This window comes from Coenobita brevimanus, chromosome 58, assembly GCF_032717465.1.
Source record: "Coenobita brevimanus isolate Jiangsu-jjx chromosome 58, ASM3271746v2, whole genome shotgun sequence".
Lineage (NCBI taxonomy): Eukaryota > Metazoa > Arthropoda > Malacostraca > Decapoda > Coenobitidae > Coenobita > Coenobita brevimanus.
The window spans coordinates 25,788,800-25,815,816 of NC_137011.1; the positions used below are offsets into that span (position 1 = coordinate 25,788,800).

Here is a 27,017-nt window from a genome sequence, read left to right on the forward strand (position 1 = left end):
TTGGTCTTGTTGAGGGGAAGAGGGGCGCAAGGTCATGGGGGATATAGGCCCGTCTCGCCTGGGCCTTACGTCTACCCTATGCACCTCCCCATGGTCTCTCCCTGGGGTGAGTGTTGTGACACCCTACCAGGGTCTCCCATTGAGGTGGGCATTTCACCACTGTTGGTGGGGAAAAAGTCATCCCCGTGACTGAAGGTAGCAGGTGTCTGAGGTGGTAGTCCAGTGTGTTGGTGTGAGGGGATGGAGAAGAGTGGTCCAGTGGTGGGTGGGTGCATTGGGTTCCTGGTGCAGAGCGTAGGCGATGTGGAGGGTGGAGGTCTGCGGTGTCTGCCGGAGAAGGCAGAGGAGGTGAAGTGTCATTCGGATACGGTGGCTTTTCCCCTGGGCACGGGACCAAACACACAGTGTATCTTCATCTCTGGTGATGGTGAGTGGCTGCTTCCTCCTGGCTGAAGGCAGTTGATGGGTGAGGTGACCTGGGCTTCATGGGAGTTCCAAGGGCAGGTGCAAATCCGCCATGTGGTGCATCAGCTGGGCATGGGTGGGTGGTTGATTGTCTTGGTGGTGGAGTTTGTGAAGTTGGGGTGGTGGTGGTGGTGGTGGGTGAGGGGCTGGTGCGTGGTCTGGCGTAGGAGGTGGTTGTGGAGTAGTGGGTGTGTGTGTGGAGGAAAACTGTGTGGATGTAGGGGTGGTGGTGGGTGGTGTGCGGTGTTGGTGACATGGTGGGGTGACTGGGGGTGGATGGGGGTCTCTGGGAGGCTGGACCTGCGTGTCCAGTGGTGGCAGTATGGCAGCGAGAGGTGAGGCATCAGGTAAGGTCTCTGGTGATGCGTTGGGGGCCCATGGGGGTTGTGTGGAACAGGTGAAGGGTGGGGTTGGGGAGGTGGTTGTGAACGGAGGGGTAGGTGAGGGTGAGGAGGAGGAGAAGGGCATAAAGTAGCAGGCATAAGAGTCAGGAGAGTGTTCTGGGGTGGTGGGTGGTGGTGTGGTAGTGTGGTGGGGGGTGGCATGGGTGTAGCATGGTTGGGCGTTTTCAGGTTGGGAGCGAAACAGTTGCACATGACGGTTTTGATATGTGCGTTCGGTGTCGTGGTACTGGATAGTTACTTGATAGGTGTTGGGGACATTGATGACAGTGTAGGGTCCTTGGAACCGTGGCGAGATTTTGTTTGGGATCAGTAGTTGTGCTACTACTACCGAGTCTCCTGTCTTGTAGGAGTTGGATGGAGTGATGTCTGGTTGCAAGTCTTGGTGTTTATGTAAGTGGTGCAGTCGGATCTTTAGGTGGTGAACGGGGTTGGATGTGGGAGATGGGGAGGGTGGCTGGAGGTGGTGTCATAGCGGTAGGAGGAGGGGGTTTCTCCAAACACCCGTCCGTGGGGGGTGATTCCATCTTCTCTGGGATGGGTGTTCATTCCCCACTGTATAATTTCCTCATGTGCCGGCCAATCTTCATTCTTTGTTTCCTGTATTCGGGTCCGTACTTGGTTGAGATTAGCACTTCGTTCTCTTGGGGCCAGTAGGTAGAGGAGTGGGAGATCTGGTAACCGAAAATGGTGGCAAGTTCTTTCCAGATCTTAGTAGTAAATTCTGGGGCATTGTCTGAGTGAAAGGCTTGAGGAATGCCCAAGTAGGGGAAGACATGGTGGTCGAGCGTGTTGGCCATGGCCATGGCGTGGAGTTCCTTGGCTGGGCAGGCAATGAGGAATTTTGAGGTGTCTACAAAGGTTATGATGTATTTTTAGCTGGTTTTGGGTGGTAGGGACCCGACTACGTCCACGGACAATAGTTGCCATGGTTTGTGGGTGGTGATACTTCCCAGTGGCCCAGGTGTATGGATGGTGTCCTTGCCTAGTGCATAGGCCTGGCAGGCCTGGATGATTTGTTTGGCAAGGTTGGAGGAGTTGGGCATCCAGTAGATATCACTGAATACTTATAGGAGTTTTTTTGGTGCCGATATGGATGCCGTTGTCTGAAAGTAGGTGGGTCATTGCATCGAGGGTGATGTCTGGATCGAGGACTATGTGCCTGGCCTGGGTAACAGGTGATCGTAATGCCTGTGGAGCTTAGAGAACACATGGGCTGATATCCAGTGGGGGCATTCCTTATTCTGCCATTGATGTAGGAGGCTGGAGGTGGCGTTGTTGGAGTTGATTGGCAGGTGGGTCAAGCCATCAGCGTTGGTGGGTAGTTTTCCTGGTCTATAGGTGACTTCAAAATCAAACTCCTCGAGGGTCTCTCTCCACCTGATCAGGTGGGTGTTGTGGGTGTGGGATTGTCACAGCCATTGGAAGGACTGGTGATCTGTGATGATAGTGACATGGGTGCCAGGGAGGTAGGCTTGGAAATGCTCCAGTGCCCATAAAATATCCAGGCATTCACGTTTGGTGGTGGCGTAACCCTTGGTTGAGGGTGCAGCTGGCACAGGTGATTATGTGTTCTTGCCCCTCTTGCACTTGGGCTAGGACAGTGCTGATCAACACTAGGGACACATCAGTGTACAGGCAAAAGGGCAGTGTGCAGTTGGGGAATGCGATGACCGGAGCGATGATGAGTTTGGTTTTGAGGGCGTGGAATGTGGTGACCCGATCATTAGTCCAGATGAAAGGCTCGCCCTTTTTAGTCAGGTCATGGAGGGGTTTTGCGATGTTGGAGAAACTCTTTACAAAGTGCCGGTAGTAGGATGTGAGCCGGAGAAAGGCACACACTTCGTGGATGTCTCGTGGTAGATGGAGGTCCATGATGGCCAGCAGTTTGTTGGGGTCGGGTGATATGCCTTACTTTGAGATGATGTGGCCCAGGAAGGAGATGGACCTTTCAGCCAGGACGCATTTCAATGATCTGAGTATAAGTCCTGCCTGGCAGATGTGCAGGAAGACATGCTTGAGGCGCTGGAGGTGGTTGGCCCATGTCCAGCTGAAAATAATTACATCGTCCAGGTATGCCAGACAGATTTCCCAGGTGAGGCTGATCAGGACTGATTCCATTAGTCGGGAAAATGTGGCAGGGGCGTTGCAGAGTCCGAATGGGAGAACACTGAACTTGTAGTGTTTACCATTACTGGTGGAAAAGGTCGTCTTTTCTCGGTCCTCAGGATGTACAGGGACTTGCCAATATCCTGATTGTAGGTCTAAGGTGGAGAACCAGGATGCCCTACATATAGAGTTTAGGGAGTCATTTATCCTAGGTAGAGGGGTGGCGCCCTTGGTGATCACGTTGTTTAGTTGTCTGTAGTCCACACATAAATGCATGGTGCCATCTTTCTTTTTGACCAGGACGACTGGCGAGGACCATGGGCTGGTGGATGGGGAGATGACGCCAGCATCAAGCATTTCCTGGACCTGTCGATCTTCTTCAGCCCGTTGTTTGGGGTTTTTCTGCCATGATGGTTGGTGAATAGGTGGTCCTGTGGTGTGGATCTCTGGTGTGGCCGATGTCTGCTGGTCCTGGCAAAAGTAGGTCTTGGAAGTCCAGGAGGTGTCGGAGGCTGTTAGCTTGGTGAGGTGAGAGGTGTTCAGGCAGGGGGGTGGGGTGGCAGGGAAAGAGGGGGGGGGTTCACAAGGCTCGGCTTCCTGCATTTCTTCAACCATTAATCATCTGGGGAGAGTGAGGGGGGTGGTGGAGAGGTTGGCGATGCGTACTGGTCCGAAATGGGGGGGGAGGAAGGTGGGTGACAGTAGGCAGGAGAAGTAGGCTGGTAGGCTAGGGGAGAATAGGACAGAGGTTCCGGTGCGTCTGTTCAGGTGTAGCCAGGCCTCATGCTGGGGGGAGATGGTCAGGGCAGAAGCGATGGTTGCGGGGAAAGTGGGGTGTGGAGGAGCAAGGTGGGCAAGAGGGGCCGGAGGCAGGGTGGAGGACATGGTGGGAGGGAGGTAGGGTGAGGGGGGATGGGGATGTGCACATGCAGAGTGGCTGGAATAGTGGGGTCCGGAGGCTTCTGAAAATGGAGACAACAATTTGTGGCAGTCAATGCTGATGTGTAGCTTCTGCAGAAGGTCCAGTCCCAAGTTGCCATCATAAGCATGGCTGGTTGAGTCAAAGATGATGAACTTGTGTTTGGTGGATGCTTGATGGTGGGTATCGGTGCATAGGACCCAGGTTTCTCCACGTATTGGCAGGGGGCCATCCCCCGCATCTACGAGGTGCGCTGAGGTGGGGAGAAGCAGGCCGAAAGCCAAGATGTGACGGGAGTAGAAATGGGTGCAGAGGAAAGATCTGGCCGCTCCCGTGTCGACCAATAGCCTCACTTTTACCCCATTCAGTCTCATCTTGTAGACTGGGGGGCAATATTTCTGTCAGATGGTCCCCACCACCGTGGGGAGGTGCAGGGGCAGTCCTAAAAAATCCTGCTGTTGTGGGACATCTTCCTCCTTGGGCTCCATTTCCCTGAGGGTGGCATAGTCGGTGGGTGAGGCATTGTCCTTGGTGCCCTCATCGTCTAGTGAGGAGACTTTGCGGTGCCCTTGGGTGGTTGTCCTGCACCAGGCAGCCTGAAGCTGCTCACGGATGTTGTGAAGAGTGCAGCTGCAGCTGCAGGTGGAGAATTCCCATGGGTTGATAGAGATCAGATTCATATTCTCCTTGGGGATGGGGTGTCTCTTGGTAAGGTGTGCCCTAGGAATGGAGGGTGTTGTTGAGTGGCTTGCATGGGTGGAGGGTGTCCATGGTTTTTGGTGTTACATTGTCCTTTGGGTGGGGAAATTACTAACTGCGCCGATGTGGTGAGGGGTGGAGCGGGCAGCTAAGAGGTGCAGGACGAACTGTACATTGAGGTCTCCTGACGGGTCATATATGGTAAAATGCTCCCTTATGGTGCTGGGGAGGATCCTGAACAATGTATTATATATGTGTTGCCCGGGTGGCTGCGTTGGTCTCTGGGTAGGCAGCGGTGACAAGTTGCCTGGCCTGGATGAGGGTGTCGAGCTGGGATAAAGCTACGGCTTTCCCCAAAGATGGCGTGACTGCTGAGTTACAATTTGGGTTAACTCTGGGATGATCTTGGAGACAATACTTGACACTGCCTTGCCCATGTGTGGCGGGATAACTGCCATCTTCACCCTGTCGTGGTCAAAACCTATGTTCAGCAGTGGCTTAACCATGGACAGGCATATATTAATATCATACTGTTCGGGCTCAAACTTTGGTAACTGCATGTGTGGTTTGGCTGCCATTTTGTTAAACTTCACTTATGTTCCTCCTTGTACTCTGACTGGATCAAGAACCACCGCTAGCCACCAGTGTCATGCTACATGTTCTTGGGTCGATTTCTCATCCTCAGAACACTAGCTACTGAGCTGGGGTTCTCTTTCGAGACTGGGTCTAGAATACCCAACAAGAGGAACAGAGCATAAAAACATGGGGCGTCCAACCTTACACATATATTACCTTAATTACATAATGAACAGATTACAATATTGAATTTACACCTTGGTTAGGGTAGAGGACACGACAGGACTAGTTGACTCTGGCCCTGGCTGCTCTGGTCTTGGGCTGCTTACAGGTGCCACCTGGGTGTGGGAAGGAGCTCATCAGGTGTGCCCTCTCACAGGAGACATGGGACTACTGCCGAGAGCTGGGTCGTCCGGAGTGGGCTGCTAGTCGGCGTGGAGGAAGGCCCATCCCTAGTGGGGCCTCTGTGGGGAAGGTGGCCCTCTGGACTGGGGCCGAACAGGGTGAGGAGGCAGGCTTGCCTCCCCCTACTCCTGGAGGAGGACTGCCTGCTGGTGGGGCTGGGGAGGTCATGCCCTGTAGTTCTGGGGATATCCCTGGGCATCTGGGGGCTGCGGTCTCTCCTGAGTTGTCGCCGTCAGGAGTTGCCCGCAGTATCCCTTCCCTGTGGAGTCCGACAGCACGGGGCATTGCCCGGGTGCTGACTCCATGGCACTGACTCCCAGGCTCATGACAGGACCTTGCCAGAGCTCCTCCAGTTGCAACTCCTCTGGGAAACTGCACCTGTGGGGAGAGAGAGAGAAGGGTGTCCCACTTGGCCCCTGGGTGGGTGGTGAAGCGAGTAAGGGACTTCCTCCGTGGGGATAGTCACGAGGGCAGTGGACGAGGGATGTATGGTGGCCGTTCCCCCCTTCCCGATGCAGTTGATGGCCATCGTCGCTTTTCCACTTGCCCCTGAGACAGCAAGTGAAGGGAGTACAGTGGCTGTCCCTTCCTTCCCGGTGTGGACGGTGGCCATCACTGTGGTTCTCCCCTTCTCTGGGGCCACAGCTGGGAGACATACGGTGCCCGTTCTCCCCTTCCCGGTGTGGATGGTGGCCATCACTGCGGTGCTGTCCCAGGAGTGGCTGCAGGCAAAAGAGGTACAATGGCCGTCCCTTCCTTCCCAGTGCAGACGGTGGCCATCAATGCGGTCCCGCAAAGGGTAGCAGCAGAATAGTGTATGGTGACCATCTCTTCCTTCCTGACTAGGACTGTGGCCATCGTCGTGGTGGTGCCTGGGACTGTATAGATACAAGTCCCACCCTGATCCTGGCGAGGGCTGGCCCGGTTGCAGAGTAGTCTGCTGGGGCGGCGTTCCTGCTCTTGGTCTTGTTGAGGGGAAGAGGGGCACAAGGTAGTGGGGGATATAGGCCCGTCTCACCTGGGCCTTAAGCTCGCCCAATGAGCCTCCCTGTGGTCTGTCCCTTGGGTGGGTGTTGGGACACCCTTACCGATCTCTATCGTTGGAGTGGGTATTATATACTGTATATATATATATATATATATATATATATATATATATATATATATATATATATATTGTTACATAGCCTATGATTTCATCATCCTTTGTGTAATTTTAACGCACAGTTGCTGCATGTTTGATCACGAGCGTGTTCTGCCTCAGTCCCCCCCTTCTACCGTTATAGTAGAGTAAGTCGTTCTCTCTGTTATACTTTGCGGGATTTTCAGCTCTCTGTCCCCATGGCTTCATTTGCGCGTCCCTCTTACAAGTTGTATCAAGCTCTGCCAGCCCCTATATAATGAGCTCAGTCTCTGCATCATTGCCACTTAGATCTGCTCCTCATTTTGTTCACATCTCTGTCCTGTACAGATATTATTATTGTGAGTGCTCAAGAAATCTCCAACCATCTAGCAGCTGTGTGTAATTTGAGTATAACTGTTGTATTTTTTTCTTGTACTGTGTAGCATAAGGTTAATTCTTAGGCCTAGTGAGGTTTTTGATTAATGTTGGGTTTTATGTCAGTCATTTTTGATAATAGTTTGTATCTGTAATTATTTATCTGGCATTCACTGAGTATTATCTGGTATCTCATTTTATCAGGGCTGACTTAGATAAATTTATTCTTGCTAATTTCGTGTTAATAGAGGCTATTGCAGTTAACCATATATTTAACCTGTTTTTGCCATTACATTATCCTTATGAGTCCTGAATGTTTTGTTGTTAGTTTGAGCATTAAACTTTAACTTGTAATTTTACCTAACTCTTTTGTTTTGAACCTGGAACTTTACGGGACAGTAGTGATTTTTAGCATTCTCACTTAAAGTGTACGTTATCTTTCTCTGTTCCGTAACATAAATTTGGCGACCTCATATCAGGATATTCAGGATATTATCATAAGGATATTGTTTGATATTTTGTGACTGTGATATATTCATGATGGCTACTATTTCTACACTTGATGAAGCCAAAGATTTTTTGTCAAATGTGCAAACAGTGTGTGATATAGAAAACAGAACAAAGAATGAACTTAAGCTTGTTGCTCAACAATTGGGAATTGCAGTTCACTCTCATCATTCTAAAGATCAAATTGTTGGCATGATTAATAAAAGCTTGTTTAATGTAACTCCTCCAAATGAGCAAACGCAGATTGAATTAGCTAAGTTACAGCTAGCCCTGCAGGAGGCTAAGGCTAAGGAGGCGGAGTCTCGTGTGAAGGAAGCTGAATTTCAAGCACAGGCTAAGGAGGCTGAATTTCAGGCAAAAGCTAAGGAGGCTGAGGCACAAGTTGAAATTGCTAGGATTCAGGCAGACCATGAGTATCGCATGAAACAAGGTGGAACTGGATCATCTAGCTCTGATGATTTTGATGTGGCTAAAAATGTTAAACTTGTCCCTCCTTTTAATGAATCTGATTTAACAAAGTATTTTCAGTTGTTTGAGAGGGTAGCTACAGGTTTTAATTGGCCTAAGGAGTATTGGCCAGTACTCCTTCAAACTGTTCTCACCAGTAAAGCTCAAGTAACTTATGCATCTTTGCCTCAGGATCAGTCTGATAATTAAGATGTAGTTAAGAGCTTGATTCTTAAGGCCTATGAGCTTGTTCCTGAAGCTTATAGAGTAAAATTTAGGACAACTTATAAGCAAGATAAGCAATCCCATGTTGAGTATGCAAAAATCAAAGAAGATCTGTTAGAGCAGTGGTTAAATTCTAAGAATGTGGATTCTGATTTTGGTAAATTTAAGCAGATGATTTTGCTGGAGGATTTCAAAAGGTGTATTAGTAAAGATGTAAGCCTATATCTTGATGAGAAAAGAATAGATAATTTGTCTGATGCTGCAGTTTTAGCTGATGAGTATGTTCTCACTCACAAGAGATATTCTAGAGAAAAAGGGAAAGCTGAGAGTAAGTACGTTGCCTCTACTCAGAGTAGGCTACAGGTAACAGGAAAGAGGATAAGGATGATGTTTCTCAGGAAGTAAATACCAGCTTCACCTCTAGATTTCAGAAAAGTAAATGTACTTATTGTAGTAAGCTTGGTCATACTACGGAGAGATGTTTCAGGAGACAGCGTGATGTGAACAAAAAGGAGTCTTTAAATATTCAGTCAATTGGTCTAGTGTCCACTCTTGAGAGTTCCCAGAATTCTTTAACTGAGTTAACTGAACCTGCTTTGAGGGCTAACTTAAATTCTCATGATGGAGCTCCTCTTTTGAGCAGTAACGTGGGTGACACTCTCAAGAGTTCATGTGCTAATTTCCTGTCTGATGGTTTTGTCAGTCCTCTGGACAGTAATGACAGGAAATCAGTTAAAATATATCGTGATACAGGTGCTTGCCAATCCCTTATGCTGACCAGTGTTCTAGGCTCTAATTTTAATTCCTCTGATGAAACTGTAATCTTACAAGGTGTAGGGAATAATTACTTCTCTGTTCCTCTGTGCAGAGTGAATTTAGAGTCTGGTTTTGTTAATGGTTCTGTTATGGTTGGGTTGGTTGAGACACTCCCAATGTCAGGTGTAACTTTCTTACTTGGAAATGATATTGGTGGAAGTCAAGTGTGTCCAGCTCCTCAGTTGTCTAGTGAGCCAGTGGCTGCGTCCCAGGATTGCGATGTCCCTGATGTGTTCCCTGCATGTGCTGTCACTAGGGCTAAGTCTAAAGTTACTGGTGATTTAGAGGATAATGATGATGATGATGTTATCCTAGCTGACACTTTTCTTGCTAATTTGGACCACTCACCAGATGAGGCAGTACCCCGTAGTGTTGATAATTTGTCTCGTCAAGAGTTGGTTGAGTTGCAGGTTGCTGACCCTGAGTTGAAAGGTCTAGCTAACTCTGCTTGCAGTGAGGAAGAGTCAGCTGGTGCTTCTACTTGTTATTATGTAAAGTCAGGAGTACTTATGAGGAAGTGGAGACCCCCAACAGCATCAGCCGACTGTGAATGGGAGGTTGTACATCAAGTTGTCATCCCTCGTGTTTGTAGGCAGGATATCATTAGAGTGGCTCATGATTCCAGTTTGGCAGGACACCTTGGAGTGAGGAAGACTGTCGCACGCATTTTGAAACACTTCTACTGGCCAGGTATCTTCAGGGATGTTTCCTGGTATTGTAAGTCTTGTCACACCTGTCAAGTTGTGGGGAAGTGTAATCAGACCGAAAAGGTTGCACCTCTAGTTCCCATTCCTCCTTTTGAGGCGCCTTTCACCCGTGTGTTGGTGGATATTGTGGGCCCTCTTCCTAAGACTTCTTCAGGATTTTCTTATGTGTTGACCATGATTGATATGGCTACTCGTTATCCTGAAGCCATTCCACTTAGAAATATCTCAGCAAAGAACGTGGTTAAGGAAATGCTAGGGTTCTTCACAAAGTTTGGTCTGCCCAAGGAGGTACAGTCAGACCGAGGAAGTAATTTCATGTCAAAAGTTTTCAAGCAGTCTCTGAAAGAGTTGGGCATCACCCAGATCACCTCTTCAGCTTACCATCCCCAGACCCAAGAAGCGTTGGAGAGATATCATCAAACACTCAAATCGATGCTCAAGAAATACTGTTTGGAACATCAGAAAGACTGGGATAAAGGTCTTCCATTCGTTGTGTTTGCTGCAAGAGAATCTCCAAATGAATCACTGGGCTTCTCACCTTTTGAACTACTGTTTGGCCATGAAGTAAGAGGACCCCTTAAGCTACTCAAGGAATGCTGGCTGTCGGAGGAAGATGACGTCAACCTGCTGGAGTATGTGATGAATTTCAAAGAACGGCTGTCCACTGCTTTACAGCTGGCGAGAGAGAATTTAGGAGCTGCTCAGGAGAAGATGAAGACTTGGTATGATAAGAAGTCCAGGTTACGCCACTTTCAGCCAGGAGATCAGGTTTTGATTCTGCTACCAGTTCATGGGCAACCTCTTCAAGCCAAGTTTAGTGGCCCTTATTTCGTGGAGAAGAAACTCAGTGATGTCAACTATGTCATCGCCACGCCAGATCGTAGAAAGAGCAAGCAACTATGTCACATCAACATGCTAAAGTTATATCACAGGCGGGACGAAAATAATCCAGTCTGCACTGTAGCTGTTCCACCCGAGTCTGCAAGTGAAGCTCTCCCATGCAGTATGAGCCTGAGTGATAGTTTGGGGAAGAATCCTGATATCATGAATGATCTCCAGACTAAGCTTTCTCATCTAGCTCCCGAGGAAAGGCAGGAGTTTTCGGCATTACTGCAGGAGTACCCGCAAGTGTTCCGTGCTACTCCAGGAAGAACCACTGTGTTGATGCATGATGTCGATGTTGGAGACGCAAAGCCAATTAAATTGCCTCCTTACCGTGTGAACCCAGTGAAAGTTCCTCTCATCCAGAAGGAGCTTGGCTACCTGTTGGACCACAAGATGATTGAGCCCTGTCAGAGCGAGTGGAGTTCTCCTGTCACTCTAGTCCCTAAGCCAGGTGGGTCACAGAGGCTTTGCATCGACTACAGACGTGTTAATCAGATAACCAAAACAGACACTTACCCTCTCCCTCGTGTGGAAGATTGCATAGACAAGATCGGAAAGGCTAGGTACATAAGTAAGTTTGATTTGTTAAAGGGATACTGGCAAGTACCTATGACTGAACGTGCTAGGGAGATCTCATGTTTTGTAACACTAGGAAAGGCTTTTGCATGTTCTGTAATGCCGTATGGTATGAAGAATGCACCAGCCACATTTCAGAAGCTCATGAATGTTGTAACAGAGGGTTTGGCAGGGTGTGTTGTTTATTTTGATGATGTATTAATCTTCAGTGACAACTGGAAAGATCACCTATGCCATGTCAGTAAATTTCTTGAGCGTTTGGTTCAGGCTAATCTTGTAGCTAATTTATCAAAGTGTGAGTTTGGTCAAGCTAAAGTTCAGTACCTTGGGTATGTAATTGGTGATGGACATGTTGCACCACCAGGAGCTAAGGTTCAGGTTATAAGTGATCTTCCCAGACCTAAAAGTAGGAAAGAGCTACAAAGATTTTTGGGAATGGTAGGTTATTACAGGAGATTTGTTCTTAACTTTTCTATTCTTATATCACCACTTACAGACCTACTGAAAAAGGGAGTTGAATTTGTCTGGACCGATAACTGTGAATCCTCTTTCAACAAACTTAAAGCTATTCTATTAAGTCAGCCAGTGCTCGCTATTCCAAATTTTGCTAAGCCTTTTAAGATGGCTGTTGATGCAAGTGATACAGGAGCTGGGGCTGTTTTGCTGCAAGAGGATGATCAGGGTATTGAACATCCTGTATCTTATTACAGTAAGAAGTTCACTCCACCTCAAAAGAACTACTCAACTATTGAGAAAGAGCTTTTGGCCTTGATTTTGGGTTTACAGCATTTTTCATTTTATTTGTGTTCTGGTTTTGACCCCATAGTCATTTATACCGATCATAACCCACTGAAATTCCTTAGTAAGTTTAAAGATAAAAATCAGAGATTGACAAGATGGAGTCTACTTCTTCAGGAGTATTCATTAGACATGCAACATGTCAAGGGGAAAGAAAATGTTATTGCAGATTGCTTATCTAGACTTTAGACAGATTGTTTTAGAGTAATAATAAATTTCCTTTGTAAATTTCTTTTTCTTTGTGGGGAGGTGTTACATAGCCTATGATTTCATCATCCTTTGTGTAATTTTAACGCACAGTTGCTGCATGTTTGATCACGAGCGTGTCCTGCCTCAGTCCCCCCCTTCTACCGTTATAGTAGAGTAAGTCGTTCTCTCTGTTATACTTTGCGGGATTTTCAGCTCTCTGTCCCCATGGCTTCATTTGCGCGTCCCTCTTACAAGTTGTATCAAGCTCTGCCAGCCCCTATATAATGAGCTCAGTCTCTGCATCATTGCCACTTAGATCTGCTCCTCATTTTGTTCACATCTCTGTCCTGTACAGATATTATTATTGTGAGTGCTCAAGAAATCTCCAACCATCTAGCAGCTGTGTGTAATTTGAGTATAACTGTTGTATTTTTTCTTGTACTGTGTAGCATAAGGTTAATTCTTAGGCCTAGTGAGGTTTTTGATTAATGTTGGGTTTTATGTCAGTCATTTTTGATAATAGTTTGTATCTGTAATTATTTATCTGGCATTCACTGAGTATTATCTGGTATCTCATTTTATCAGGGCTGACTTAGATAAATTTATTCTTGCTAATTTCGTGTTAATAGAGGCTATTGCAGTTAACCATATATTTAACCTGTTTTTGCCATTACATTATCCTTATGAGTCCTGAATGTTTTGTTGTTAGTTTGAGCATTAAACTTTAACTTGTAATTTTACCTAACTCTTTTGTTTTGAACCTGGAACTTTACGGGACAGTAGTGATTTTTAGCATTTTCACTTAAAGTGTACGTTATCTTTCTCTGTTCCGTAACAATATATATATATATACACACCAGGGGCAGGATCCCACTGCTACCTGGCATGTCCCCAGGTGGCGGATAGAGGAGGGCCTTGTAGTTATAAGAGGAACCGTCTTTGACACTGTGGACCATGGGACCCCCTGTACCTATATAGGGCTCCACCGTATATAACGAATAAGGTGGTACAAATATTACATCTCTCCAGAAACTATGTGGCAGGGAGGTGAGATTATTTGCCACAATCCTCCCAACCAAACATGAGTTCTATTGCAAATGATTTGATGGGCGTTCCTTTTGGATTATTGTCTACTAAAGGTCCAACTGCACTGTCTCCTGTGCTTACAGGCAGTGTGCCACCGAAAATGAGTAGGCACTGTGTTGGCAAGTTAGAGACTGGAATATTAAACAATCTGAAATCCATGAAGATCTACGCATACTATGTGTAAGTCTCGCAGAAGATTACAAACTTGATAATGACTGAACTGGAAAACATTAGCTGGGATATTGTAGGTTTGAACAGGACCCACAGAAAAGATGAAAAAGTAATTCAGCTGAAGGACAACAACCACCTATTTTACTACAGAGGATGGCAAAATGAAAGAGTTACTGGTGTAGGATTTCTAATTAACAGAAATCTTGCAGAGAACATTATTAAATTCAGCAGTGTATCTGAAGGAGCAGCACTGGTGGTAATTAGACTGTGCAAAAAATATACCCTGAAAGTAATAAAAGTATATGCACCAACTTCTCAAGGCTCAGATGAAATAATAGAAACATTCTATGACGACATCTCCCACATTATGGAAGAAGAAAAAAACACATATACTATACTCATGGGAGACTTAAAGGCAAAATTTAGGAAATAAAAAAATGGGGAAGCATGTATGGGAAAATTTGGAGTGGGAGAAAGGAACGAAAGAGGAGAAATGCTGGTAATCTTTGGTGAAATGTATAACATGAGAATAATGAACGCATTCTTTCACAAAAGAACAGGGAGAAAGTGCACCTGGAGAAGCCCAAATGGAGAAACAAAGAATGAAATCGCCTTCACTATAGCAGATAAGAATAACACTGTCACAAAGGTCACAGTTATCAGCATAGTAAATATAGTAAGTAACGATAGAATGGTGTGTTACATAGCCAGATTCAACTTCAGAAGTGAATGAAAGAAAATGATGAAAGATAAAAAGATATGCACAATAAAAGTAAGCGAAAACAAAGTAGCCTTTCAGTTGGATATATGGAACAGGTGTCACGCTCTATGCAATGCTGAATGTGACATTGGTGAGTTGAATGACAGACTAACAAAAGTGCTAAGAGAATCAGCAGAGGTGTAGGAAAACCTATTACAACCAAAGTACAGAAGTATTCAGAAAAGACACTCAAGCTTATGGAAAAAAGAAAGGAAATGAAAGTAAAAACAAAGAAAGATGAAACAGAACGAGAAGAATTAAGTAAGCTTATCAACAAAAGACAAAGAGAAGAACACAGAAAGAGAAACATGTATCAGATCAAAGAAACCATCAAAAAAGGAAAAAGTCTGAAACAGGTCCGAAGCAAAATGACACTAGGAAAGCAACAAATGACGTCACTGAAAGAAAAAAACGGTGAAGTCATTAAATTCAGAGATAAGATGGTGAAGGGAGTTGAAGAATTTTACAAAGAACTGTATGTATCAGACCATAGTACTGTACTAATAGCTAACTTTCCAGTTGACACAAGTGAAATACCTGAGGTAACACCAGACGAAGTAAGTATTTCTCTTAAAAGTATGAAAAAAGGGAAGGCTCCGGAAAAAGATGGAATAGTGACAGATTTACTGTTGGATGCAGGAGTAGAAGTACAAAATAGGCTTGCTCGCTTGTTTACTCAATGTATAAAAAAGAAGAAAATTCACTCCAAATGGTGTAATGCAATAGTTATTTTACTTTACAAAAAAAGGTGACTCAAAAGATCTTAGTAACTATCGATCCATTAGCTTACAGTATTATCAGTCATTTGCAACTCTTCACTATAGTCCTTAAGACAGAATAAGAACAAATTTGGAGGAAAACCAACCTCGTGAACAGGCAGGATTCCAAAGCGGGTATTCGACTACTGATCATCTTCACACAATGAATCAGGTAAATAAGAAAACTACAGAATATGATAAGCCACTGTGCTTACGGTTTGTTGGTTACGAAAAGGCATTCGACTTAGTGGAGCACATAGCAATTATAAATTCATTGCAAGAACAAGGAGTGAATGAGAACAATGTAAAACTGGTCGAAAACATATATAAAGAGGGAACTGCTGCAGTAAAATTACATAAGGACTCTGTAAAAATTAAGACTGAAGAGGGCGTTTGTCAGCGAGATACAATTTCACCGAAATTATTTACAGCATGCCTATATGGTATTATCAGAGAGCTAGACTGGGAAAACAAGTGAATATAGATGGAGAAAAGCTAAACCACTTAGGATTTGCAGATGCTATTGTCCTAATCTCAGAAGCTGCAGAGACATTGCAAGACATGTTAAATGACCTGAACAGAAAAAGTCTTAAAGGAGGGCTAAAAAGGAGCAGGAGTAAAACTAATGTTTAATCCACAAACACCAAAAAGCGTAATCAGAATAAGCGGAGAAATTCTTGAAGAAGTCGAGGAGTACAACTACTTGGGACAATTACTAAAATTAACAATGATCATGATAGCAATATAAAAAGACGCATTGCAATTGGATGGAAAGCTTTCGGTAAACATAGAGACGTTATGAAAACTGGCCTGCCAGTTTGTATAAAACAAAAAGTGTATAACGAATGTATAATTCCAGCTATGACGTATGGCTGTGAGACCTGAGCACTGACAAAATCGATAGAAAATAAATTAATCCGTTCTCAGAGAGCAGTGGAAAGGTCAATGTTGGGAATATCTTAAAGAGGCAGGAAAAGATCAAGTTGGGTGAGAGAGCACACTAAAGTTAAAGATGTTATGGAAGTTTTAAAGGCACAGAAATGGAGGTGGGCAGGTCATGTAGCAAGAATAAGGGATAACCGATGGAGCAAGAGGCTGATTGACTGGACACCAAGAGATTGTAAGCATAGCAGAAAAAGGCCAGACAGGATCTGGAGAGATGAGATAGAGAAAATTGCAGGGAAAACTTGGCAAAGATTGGCTCAGTCAAGGAATTTGTGGAGAAGGTTGGGGGAGGCCTTTGTTCAGCAGTGGCCTTGTAATGGCTGATGATGATGATGATGATGATGATGATACACACACACACACACACACACACATATATATATATATATATATATATATATATATATATATATATATATATATATATATATATATATATATATATATATTGCAGCACCAGTCGAGCAGGGCAGTACTCCCGAGGTGGATGGAAAACTGATGACAGGGAGTGTTGGAGCTCCCGTTTCATCAGCCCTCAGGACTAGTTCCTGACCATCCCCCTTTGCTGAACTTTTTCAGTGTCTCAGTTACACAGAGAGTAGGCCAGCATGCTCTCCAGTACAAATTTCTCTAACTATCTACACCAAACTACATGCACAGTACACACTACACTTCCTATTCAAAATTCAACTTTATAAAATGGCGTCTCATCACCAAGCCTTGGAGTCCCCAGGAGGGGGGACCATAAATGCCCCCACCATCCGCCCCTCGCCCGGTGACGACTCGAGGTGCCTGGAACCACTGTCTGACTCTCATCTTCTTCATTTCTACAACATTCGCTGCCTTTCCTCTAACTTTCGCTCTGTTGAGCACCACCTCTCCTCCTCTAAACCTCACCTTCCTTTTCTAACGGAGACTCAGCTGTCTGAGGCAACTGACAGCAAACCCTTTTCTGTATCCTTCTACTTTCTCTATACTCATTTCAAAGCCAAAGGTGGCTGTTGTGTATATATACGCAACGACTTATCTTGCTCTCGTGTTCGTGAACTCGATTCTTCTGAATTCTCTACACTCTGGCTTCGGCTTTCCTGTCATTCTCTGACTAAATATATCTGTGCTGTTTACTTATCCCCTAATTCTACTGACTATCAAAATTCTTCGACTATCTTACTTCTACGACAGAACACATTCTATCCATTTCTCCTTTCTCTGAAATCTCCATTCTAGGAGATTTCAATGTTCACCACCACCTTTGGCTCTCCTCTCCTTTCACAGATCCACCTGGTGAACAAGCCTACATCTTTTCTATCCTTAATGACCTAGAGCAGCTTGTACAGCACCCTACCCGTATCCCTGACCGCCTTGGAGAGAGCTCCAACATACTTGACCTCTTCCTCACAACTAATCCTTCTGCTTACTCTGTTAATCTTTTCTCTCCGTTGGGCTCCTCCGATCACAACCTTATTACCTTAACCTGTCCTATCGCTCCAGTACGGCCTGTGGACCCTCCAGGGAAACGTCGTCTGTGGCATTTTGGAGCCGCGGACTGGGAGGCCCTCAGGCAGTACTTCTTTGATTTTCCCTGGAATGATTATTGCTTCCATGGCCGGGAGCCATCTGAGTGTACCTTGCGCATTACGGAGGTTATTCTCTCGGGCATGGAAGCATACATTCTTTTCTCATATCCTTTGACTAATGCAAGAAAGCCTAGGTTTAATCTCGCTTGTTCTAATGCTGTCCGCAACAAGGAGAGGGCCTACAAAAGGTACCGGAGCCAACCCACCCCTGAATCACATCATCTTTACATTTCTGCCCGGAATCGTACTAAGTCTGTTCTTCGCTCTACTAAAAATAATTTCATCCATACAAAATGCTCTCAACTCTCCAACTCGAATTCTTCCCGCTCCTTCTGGCACCTTGCCAAAAATCTTTCTAACAACTTTACCTCATCATCCTTCCCTCCTCTTTTCTACTCTGATGGTTCTGTAGCTATTTCTTCTACTGATAAAGCAGATCTCTTCGCACAGACTTTCTCCTCCAATTCCACCTTAGACGATTCCGGTGCTGTTCCTTCATCACTTCCCCCCTCTGACTTCCTCATAGCTGACATTAAAATTTCTTCAGTTGATGTATTTTCTGCCATCACTGGCCTCAGTACTAACAAGGCATATGGACCTAATGGGGTCCCTCCTGTTGATCTCAAGAACTGTGCTTCTGTGCTTACACCCTGCCTAGGCAAACTCTTTCGCCTTTGTCTGTCAACTTGTACCTTTCCTTCTTGCTGGAAGTTTGCTCTCATTCAGCCAGTCCCAAAGAAGGGTGACCATTCCCAACCCTCCAACTATCGTCCAATTGCTTAAACGTCCTGTATTTCAAATGTTTTCGAGTCAATTCTCAATAGAAAAATTTCAAGGCATCTTTCCTATCACAACCTTCTCTCCGATCGTCAGTACGGGTTCCGTCAGGGACGCTCCACTGGCGATCTTCTCACCTACCTTTCAGACTCCTGGTCATCCTCCTTTCGGGACTTTGGCGAAAGCTTTGCCATTGCACTTGACATCTCAAAGGCTTTCGATCGAGTCTGGCATAAATCTTTAATTTCCAAACTGCCCTCCTACGGTTTCTATCCTTTTATCTGTGCCTTCATCCCTAGCTTCCTTTCTGGTCGTTCTATAGCCGCTGTTGTAGACGGCCATCATTCTTCTCCTAGATCTATCAATAGTGGTGTTCCTCAGGGCTCTGTCCTATCACCAACTCTCTTCCTTTTATTCATCAATGATCTTCTAAGCTGTACATCTAACCCTATCCACTCTTACGCTGATGACTCCACCCTTCACCTTTCCATTCGGTTCCCGCAACGCCCATCTCAACAGTTACTTCAACAAACAAGGGATGAGGCTATGGCACACCTAATGTCTGACTTGGCTCGTATCTCTGACTGGGGTAAAAATAATATGGTTGTTTTTAATGCATCTAAGACTCAGTTCTTACACCTATCAACCCGACAAAATCTTCCACAGTTGTACCCACTAATGTTTAATAATATTCAGCTTAATCCTGCATCATCCTTGAACATGCTTGGGGTTTCATTTACTCGGGACTAATCTTGGAAAGATCATATTACATCTCTTATAAAATCTGCTTCCAAGAGATTAAGTGTGCTAAGCCGACTCCGCTCTTTCTTTACCCCTGCACAATTATTGACTCTATTCAGGGGTTTTATCCGCCCCTGTGTGGAGTACAACTCTCATGTGTGGGGAGGCTCCCCACATACAGCTCTTCTCAATAGGGTGGAGTCAAAGGCTTTTCGTCTCATTAACTCTCCTTCTCTTACTGACTCCCTTCAACCTCTGTCTCTTCGCCGCACTGTTGCATCTTTATCTCTTTTCTATCGCTACTTTAATGGTCACTGCTCCTCTGAACTGTCTGCGTGCATTCCTCCACCTCTACGACGGGCGCGTAGCACCCATCTGGCAGCAAACTCTCATCCCTTTTCTGTCCAACTCTCTAATGCAAGAGTTAACCGTTACCCACTCTTTCCTTTATGCAACAGGTCAACTCTGGAACTGTCTCCCTCTGTCTGTATTTCCCGCTGCCTATGATCTCCAGTCTTTCAAACGCAGTGTGTCCAGGCATCTCAAAATGATCGGATCTTGAATTTGGCTCTCTAATGTATTTTGATTTTCTCTTGGAGGGAACTGTTACTGCGGGCTCATGGCCTTTGGTTCCTTCTTCCTCGCATAAAAATATATATATATATATATATATATATATATATATATATATATATATATATATATAAATGAGTACATTTAAGAACTTGGGTAGTGTGATGAGTAAGGATGGAAGTTTAGATGGTGAAGTGCTTGAAAGAGTACAGCAAGGATGAAAGGTTGCTGGTTTCTTGAAAGCAGTGATAAGAAACAGGGAAGTGAGCATGGAAGTGAAAAAGTTACTACATGACAGCATTATGATGCTAACTCTATCGTATGGAAGTGAAGCTTGGACCTTGCTGGAGGGACGCACGTCTAGAATGAGAGCAGTGGAAATGAGTTATTTGAGAGGAGCATATGAAGTCACATGGAGAGACAGACTGGCAAATGAGGAAGTAAAGGAGAGTTGTGATGGGGATGTGGAATTGATAGGAAGCGTTAGGAGAAATACACTGAGGTGGTTTGGCCATGTGAAGAGTTTGAAGGGCGAGAGATTGACGAGGAGAGTATATGTGAGTGAGGTGGAGGAGAGAGAGAGGGAAGAGGAGGGCAAGGATGAGATGGAGGGATGGAGTGGAGAGGTATATGAGGGGGGGGGGGGGTGAGCTGGGAGCATTGCAGTGAAATGACTGGGGACAGAGCGGCATGGAGGCTATTTGTTTGTGGTCACCCCTTACGCCAAGAGTGGGGAACCTTTCTCCTATCAAGATCCATTAGGATATTCTTAACATCATTCGCGGGCCAAACAAAATTATAAACTTAAAATCAACTATAGCCCAGTACATTATACTGTATATATATATATATATATATATATATATATATATATATATATATATATATATATATATATATATATATATATATATATATATATATTTATCTCTATACAGTACACACACACACACAATGTATATATATATATATATATATATATATATATATATATATATATATATATAGATAGATAGATAGATGGATAGATAGATAGATAGATAGATGGATATAGTATATAATTTTTAGGGTTTACGCGTACTTTTGTTGTACCTTCTATGGCGACTTTTTTTTTTTTTTCCGTCAAAGTCACACTCCCAGGTTTCACTCTCAGCTGAATTGAAGTCTGTGGCTTGAGACTAAAATAAAATACTAGAGGTGCTGAGATTAGGCGCAAGTTAATGGTGACAATAATATCACTCACACGCTGGTTGTAACTGGAACAGAATACTAGTTCTTCTAGTAAGTAGAGTTGGTGGATGACATATTTACTCTTTCAGGTTGACTTTAGCTGGAACCGCATAACAGACCTAATCTGATTAGGTGAAGGTTATGGCGACAGAATTAACGCTGTCAGACTTACCCAGATATTTCTGATTGCCAGCGATGATTTGATGGCAAACTTTGTGGGTGAGTTATTACAGCTGGTGAGGTTGGGGGTGTACACTTCATGCCAGTGGTTGTATAGACCTGCCTCTGTCACCTGCATCACCCTGAGAGAGAGAGAGAGAGAGAGAGAGAGAGAGAGAGAGAGAGAGTTAGAGATTAAATATAAAACTTTCAGTGCCTTAAACCTTTTTAGTACCTTAAAACTCTTCTTTTGGTTATTAATTCATTCATTCATTTGCTAATAAGAACACTATGCAACAGCATTTAAACTTAAAGCAAGACAGTTGTGTGTACTTGCGACCAAGAGCGAGGACCATAGGGCTGTCTTTGGGTCCTGCCAGAGCGTCCATGGAAGGGATGTACCTCTCATCCCCTATGTAGAAGACGCACGTCCCTGTTTTGGCGGCAAGTACAGCGTGGATTAAAACCCTAGAGCCCTAGAGCAGTGAATGGGTTATTAAAATCTATATCTAACAGCTCAAATATTTTGAAGCGATTAATGAAGCCTATATCTAACCCCTGCAGAGCTGTGAAGAAGTTAATGAAGGCTATATATAACTCCTAGAAAGCTGTGAAGAAGTTCATGAAGGCTATATATAACCCCTTCCTTTACATAATACCTCCTAAAATAAAACAGTACTCTAAAAATGGTAAAAAAAATGATACGTTATCCGATTCAGGGTTTTACGAATTTTAGTTGAACGGTGTCATCATCCTATTGCTGGAAGCAGTCAACATATTTACAGTTACAATCGATTTCTGCAACAGTACATTTAATCTTATTCGACAAAGAACTGTAACCCCTTTCATTTTAGTTTATTCCTAAGTATAGTTGTTAGAGGGTAAATCTGACGGCAGTTATATCATCTTAACTTGCTCCAGATTTTAGTTCTTTTCCAGCTTTTTTTCACGTAGCTTAGTGGAAGAAAAAGACAATACTGCAACTAGGCATTATTTCGAAAGCACTTCTTCCTGAGTAGCACCGTATTCTAGTGTTATCTGCTGTTACACTCTGTATTCAAGGTGGAAGGATGGCAGTTTTAGGCCAAATTAAAGTGTAAAGAGTATGGTAACTAAAAAGGTTAATGCCAACGTCTTAAATAAGGCTTATCAAATTTCCGTAACCACAACTTCGAATATGAGTTTTGGGGGTGGTACAGTTCCGTCAGATAAAAACCAACCTGCTATAGTGAAGAGGGTTACTGGAGCCTGTATGAAATCCTTCCAGTTCCAAAACTCTGATGGCTAAAATCGTCTGATGGTAGCAAGAATAACACATGACGGGTCAATGTGCTGAAGGGGTTGGATTGTCATGGGAAGAATAATTTTAGTGCACACACACACACACACACACACACACACACACACACACACACACACACACACACACACACACATGTACCTTTTTCAGTGAACTCTTTGGCTATCCTAATTTGATGGTGTATGTCCAATTCCATATATGCAGCCCTGCCCTCTCTCAGCATTGACTGCACCTCCGCCAGCCCCCGTGTGTCCACCAGCATGATGCGGTCTTCCTCCTTCAAGTTCCACACGTCTAGCATCACGCCATTCTTGGCAGTCTTATCAGGAAATAAATAACTAAAGGATAAATAATAATAATAATAATAATAATAATAATAATAATAATGTTAATAATAATAGTAATAGTAATAATAATAATAATAATAATAATAATAATAATGATAATGATAATTATTATTATTATTATTATTATAACAATAAGTATGTCTTTATTAGCATTCTTGATAAAAATTTAGGCAGCAGGTGTCATTAAAGTTACATTAAGTTCATCAATGACGTATCCTGTATTATAAGTATAATATTGCTACCACATTTTTTTTACAATGCTGGACAAAGAAAGGAAAAACAAATGAATAAGAAAATAATCCATACACCAGATAACAGGTGTCCTCCATTCATAAAAAATCTGGAACGGTTGGATTTGAACAGTCATAGGTTGGTGTTTGGGGGAAGTCACTCTGGGGAAGGGAGAATGAAATTTTGATAGGCAGAAGTTCTGCAATATGGCAGTGTGACAGTCCAGTCATGAGCGCTAACAGATGCCCGTGTAGCGCCGGGGAAGGCGTGTAGAGGTGGCGCAATGGATGGAACTTCGTCTGAGTTTTTTTTCCATAAAAGTATCTGTAAAATAATGCAAGGGAGGCAACATTCCTTCTTGCTTGTAGGGGAGGCCGTTCATTTGTAATAGTAGGGTTATTAATGATTTTAACAGCTTTATTCTGAATTATGTCCAGTTCTTTTGGCACATCTCCATATCCATTCCACAAGGGTAAGCAATATTCCAGCTAAGAGTGTACATGACTATGGTAAATTTTTGCTAACTGCTCGTCAGTAAAGAAGTTACTGACTGTACAGTAATCCAAATTTTTATTCAAAACTGAGATATCCAAAAAAGTTCGCTACTGTACTACAGAGTTTTCCTCCCGACCCCTGCCCCTACTCTTGCTGATGCGATAAATGTTTGCTCGAGTACATATATCAGGGGTCCAAACTGTGACTAAATATGGTGTTCTCGTTCTCTCAAACAATTATTATTATTATTATTATTATTATTATTATTTTTGTTATTATTATTATTATTATTATTATTATTATTATTATTATTATTATTATATTAGTAATAGTAGTAGTTGTAGCAGTAGTAGTATCTTTATTATTATTATTATTATTATTATTACTGTTACTACTACTACTACTAATGCTACTACTACTACTACTACTACTGCTGCTGCTGCTGCTGCTGCTGCTGCTGCTACTGCTGCTGCTGCTGCTGCCACTGCTGCTGCTGCTGCTGCTGCTGCTGCTGCTGCTGCTGCTACTACTACTACTACTACTACTACTACTGCAAAGAGAAGTTGCTTTATTGATGAATGAAATGTGGCAGAGTGGAAAGACAGACTTCAAATGTGTCAGCTCGAAATGTATGTATGTCACGTTCGAGTTTGAGAAGGTGAAAGTGTCTGTGATTGTAGCGTCTGCTCCGTGTGATTACAGGAGTGGGAGAGATAAAGACAGGTTTTGGGATGAGATGGACGAAGTAGTAGGAGAAATGCCGAGGAGTTATAAAATGTTTGTATGGGCGACATGGATGGGATAGTACGCAATGATCCTGTGAATGACATAAAAGGTAATAATGGAGTACCAGGAGAGAATGATAATGGGAAATGACTGAAGGGCATGTGTCAGGGAAGGAAGTTGTGCATTTGTGATTCTTATTTCAAACACAAAAATGCACAGAAATATAGGTGGAATGGAGATCGTGTTAAAACGTACGTGCTCGTATAGAAATCGCTGCTGGGAAGTGTTGCTGAAACGAGGGCAGTGAGAGGACGATGTGCAGGTTTGTCAGATCATATGATTGTAGTATGCAAGATCAAGTTGAGAGGAGTTAAGCGGACCAAGAGAGAGAGGAGCAGTCAGTAAGAGAGACTGAAAGTCGAGAAGCTATTGATAAAAAAAATTGTCAGATGAATACAAGGCCAAAGTAGGGGAGGACTTAGAATCAGTGCACTGGAATAAAAATGGATCTGGATAGCCTGTGTAACGCATATGAGGATTGCTTCGTTAGGAATGCAAAGCGGGGTGCGATGTGGCAAGAGCAACAACAAAGAAGAAAGGTATGGCATGGTGGGATGAAAAGGCTAAGAGGGCAGTGGAGGAAAAGAGGAAGAAATGGCAAGAGTGGATACAGGAGGGGTTCAGTTGAAATTAGAACCGAATATATTGAAAGCAAGAAGCACGTAAGGAGACTAGTGAAGGGAAAAACGAAGGAAGTAAATGATGATCTTGGAAGAAAAATGAATCCAAATTCCTCTGAAAATAGGAAGTTGTTCTGGAAAGAGGTGCGGAAAGGTAGAAGTGACAGTGGAAAGAATGTGGAAGTGTGAGGAATGTAAATGGCAGATTTATAACCCATTGGGATGAAGTAAGGACCAGATGGAAAGAATGTTTTGAATGTCTGATGAATGAGAGTGGAGAAAGCAAAGTGACTGTTAACATGATTGGTTTTGGGAGTGTACAGAGAAGGAATGCAGTGCCAGGAAACGTGACACTCACAGAGGTGAAGAACTCTGTGAAGCGGCTGAAAAATGGGAAAGCAGCAGGGGTTGATGAGGTGTATGTATAGATGATTAAGTGTAATGTAGAGAGCGGAATGAGGTGCTTGTTGGAGATATGTAAAAGGTATGGACGAATGAAACTTTGCCACTAGAGTGGCAAAAGGCAGCGATTGCACCCCTGTACAAAAATAAAGGTGAGCAAAGTGAGTCCAAGAATTAGCGAGGCATAAGTCAGTTCAGTGTTGCAGGAAGATTTATGGAAGAATTATTACAGAGAAAGTAAGAGATGTCAGAAGTCATAGTGAGTGACGAACAGGGTGGCTTTAAGAGTGGCAGCGGATGTGTATCAAATATTTGCAATGAGATAGATAGTGGGGGAGGCTTGTGAGCAGGACAATAAGGTGTTTATTGCGTTTATGGATCTGGAAAAAGCATACGACAAAGTAGACAGAGAAGGATTAAAGGATTTGTGCATGTATCGTGTAGATGGTAAGGTGCTAGGTCCCGTCAAGAGTTTTTATGATGGCAGTGAGGTATATGTAAGGGTATATGGGCATCTACATAAATCGTTATGATCAGTGTTTGCGTCGACAGGTTGTGTGATGTCACCATGGTTGTTCAATACATACATGGATGGGGTGATGAGAAAAGTAAAAGGACGAGTAATGGAAAGAGGAATGGCGCTGGTAATGAACAGTGGTGAATGCAATACAGTATCTCAATTCTGTTGTATGCTGATGATGCAGTGTTTCTTGCAAATACCGGTCAAGAGCTTGGTAGCGTAACGCACAGTTTTGTAGTCTGCGAGCGTCGTGCCTTGAGAGCAAGTGTACAATAGAGTAAAGTGATGGTAATTGAGAGACAAGGTGACTCTCAGTGCGATGTTACAGTGAATGGGGAGAGACTGGAATTGGTGAGAGAGTTCAAATACCTGGGTACAGTGATAGAAAAAAGAGGAAAATGTGCAACAGAAGTGGTAAACAGAGTGACACAAGGAAGGAAAGTAGCTGGTGCAATGAAGGCCTTGATAAGAAACAGAGGCTTGAGTGTTGCAGCTGTGCAAGGCTTACATGAAGGTGTGTCAGTGCCAACTTTAACATACGGATGTAAGTCTACGATGTGGCATGAACATGAAATGTCAAAAGTAAGAGCAGTGGAGATGGGACTGCTGAGGAATGTATGTGGAGTACAGAGAGTTGATAGGATATGGAATTATGTGATTCGTGAAAGATGTGGAGTGAGGAAGTCTGTGGACACCAAAATCAAAGAGAGGGTACTGAGATAGTATGGTTATGTGGAGAGAATGGATGACAACAGTGGTAAAAAAAAAAAAAAAAAATATATCTGAGCGAATTTGAAGGAGGGAGGAGGCGAGTAGGCCAAGAAAGTGGAGGTATACTGTAGATGAGTGTGTGAAGATGAGAGGTATGGAAGTTGGTGAGGCTAAGGGACTGACAAGAGATCGAGCTGGATGGATGAATTTTGTGTGGTGAAGTGCATAACCAGGGATTTGGTAGCCCTTTTTAAAGCGACAGTGTTCGGATTGACTCTGTCATTTCAGGTATATGTGAAGCTACAGAACGTGGTGAAATTTTTTGGCCATCTGATGGAACCAGGATTTCGAGGGCTTGAATGATGAGTGAATGGAAGCGTGGACCATTGAATTGGGCAAGTTTTGCTGTCTGGACATTGCTACTCCTCACCTTGCCCTAGGGTGAGAAAGGAGGTCAGGATGATGATTATGATTATTACTACTACTACAACTATTAGATACAACTAATCTACCCAACTGTAAGAAATTTAGGACTACTGACTCAGAGGCTTAAGTAGGGAGCACAGCCCAATTAATGGAAAATGGTATGAACAAGAAGAGAAAATA

General features: G+C 43.8%; 1 protein-coding gene across 1 annotated transcript in view; it reads right to left on the reverse strand.

The window, feature by feature from the left end:
• Window positions 1-5,420: 5,420 nt before the first annotated feature.
• Window positions 5,421-27,017, reverse strand: part of LOC145402698 (uncharacterized) — an 86,188-nt gene continuing 64,591 nt past the window's right edge. Inside the window, exons 10-13 of the mRNA XM_080274670.1 lie at window positions 22,532-22,618; window positions 21,333-21,475; window positions 5,745-5,952; window positions 5,421-5,507 (exon numbers count right to left, since the gene is read on the reverse strand). Of these exons, the coding sequence (XP_080130796.1) occupies window positions 5,421-5,507; window positions 5,745-5,952; window positions 21,333-21,475; window positions 22,532-22,618 (525 nt within the window). The remainder of the gene's footprint in view (window positions 5,508-5,744; window positions 5,953-21,332; window positions 21,476-22,531; window positions 22,619-27,017) is intronic.